General features: G+C 34.6%; 1 protein-coding gene across 1 annotated transcript; it reads right to left on the reverse strand.

Moving 5' to 3' along the window:
* Positions 1-605: 605 nt before the first annotated feature.
* On the reverse strand, positions 606-1,148 carry LOC104117422 (large ribosomal subunit protein uL23-like). The gene has a single exon (XM_018778021.3). The coding sequence runs from the start codon at positions 1,074-1,076 to the stop codon at positions 648-650; it is 429 nt and encodes a 142-aa protein (XP_018633537.1). The 5' UTR covers positions 1,077-1,148; the 3' UTR covers positions 606-647.
* Between the last annotated feature and the right edge of the window lie 423 nt (positions 1,149-1,571).

Raw genomic sequence — 1,571 nt, forward strand, 5'->3', positions numbered from 1 at the left:
CTGCTTTTCGTATTTTATTAATTGTTTCATTCTATGTCTTAACTGTTACATGCTTTAAATGCTTCCCTGGCTTTACTTGCTACTCGTCAATTATTATTCTAGTGTTAAAAATGTTAGATTCTCCCATGCTTCCATGATTGATTGTTACTTGCCTTAATTGACTTACTTGTGCCCTGTAATTGTTATTTACTTGACTTATCTTACTGCTTAATATTAATTATAGTGAATTCTCAATTTGGCACGAGACTTCTTTCCTAGTTCTGCTCCATATTCGTTAATCGTAGAGATTCTTGTGATTTGAGTTTTTTTTTTTTTAACTAACAAAAGGCTCACATTCGTTTCAAAGTATCTGCCAGCTTATAGGATTCTTGACCCCTCCGCCTCTAAGGATTTAGGAACACAACTTAGGATTCAGAGAATCTCGGGAAATAAAAAATGCGAGAATAAAAGTGAAATCTCTTACACGGAACAAAACATGTCTCTAAAACACAAAATTCAGAATGAAAAACACAAGGCACTTCCATTCAAGTGTATCTAGAAACTTAAATCCAAGATTTTAATTTCTTGTAAAATTCTAGACAGGTAACTAGTTTAGATGATTCTAATTTTGTTGGCAACGTCCAAAGCATCATAGTCAGGAGTCAACCTCACATATGCTTTCTTCGTCCCATCAGGCCTTTCTTCGTCCCATCAGGCCTAATTAAGGTATTGACTTTCTTTGTCTGAATGTCATACATCTTCTTCACAGCATCCTTAATCTTCTTTTTATCAGCCTTGATGTCCACAATGAAAACAAGGGTGTTATTGTCCTCAATCTTCTTCATTCCAGACTCGGTGGTGAGGGGATACTTTAGAATCCCATAATGATCAAGTTTGTTCCTTCCAGGTGCACTAATACGAGGGTACTTGGGGTTTCTATCCTTCTTCAAAGTCTTAGGTCGGTGGAATGTAACTTTTGTCCTTATCTTTTGTGACTTCTTCTTCAAGGTTGATCCTGACTTGACAGCCTTGGCAACCTTAGCTGCATGTGCCTTGGGGTCAGATTTTTTGGACGGATCAGCTTTAGCTGGAGCCATTTGGTTAGGTACAGTCTGAAACCCTACGAGAAATCTACCATCTTACTTGAGAGAAGCTGCTCTGCCGATTAGGGTTTTTGATTTGAGTTATTAAATTGCTTGCACACATTGATTTATTTATATTGATATAGTGGGATAGGGTTGCGTGCAACATGTGGAATAAGGGTGGATTGATATGTTAAATAAGGGTGAATTTATATTGATATGGTGGAATTGGGTTGCGTGCCGCAACAGGTAAAATAAGTGTGGATTGATATAGTGAAATAAGGGTGATTACGATATTGATAATGACTATATGGTGGGATCAGGTTGTGCGCCACGACATATATATATATATATATATATATATATATATATATATATATATATATATATATATATATATATAATGACTATATGGTGGGATCAGAGTTGCACGCCACAACATATATTTACTCATTATTATTGATATATATATATATATATATATATATATATATATATATATATATATAT

This window comes from Nicotiana tomentosiformis, chromosome 1 (assembly GCF_000390325.3).
Source record: "Nicotiana tomentosiformis chromosome 1, ASM39032v3, whole genome shotgun sequence".
Lineage (NCBI taxonomy): Eukaryota > Viridiplantae > Streptophyta > Magnoliopsida > Solanales > Solanaceae > Nicotiana > Nicotiana tomentosiformis.

Excerpts from the sequence above, each read along its gene's own strand:
- LOC104117422 (XM_018778021.3), bottom strand. The coding sequence starts at position 1,076 with ATGGCTCCAGCTAAAGCTGATCCGTCCAAAAAATCTGACCCCAAGGCA.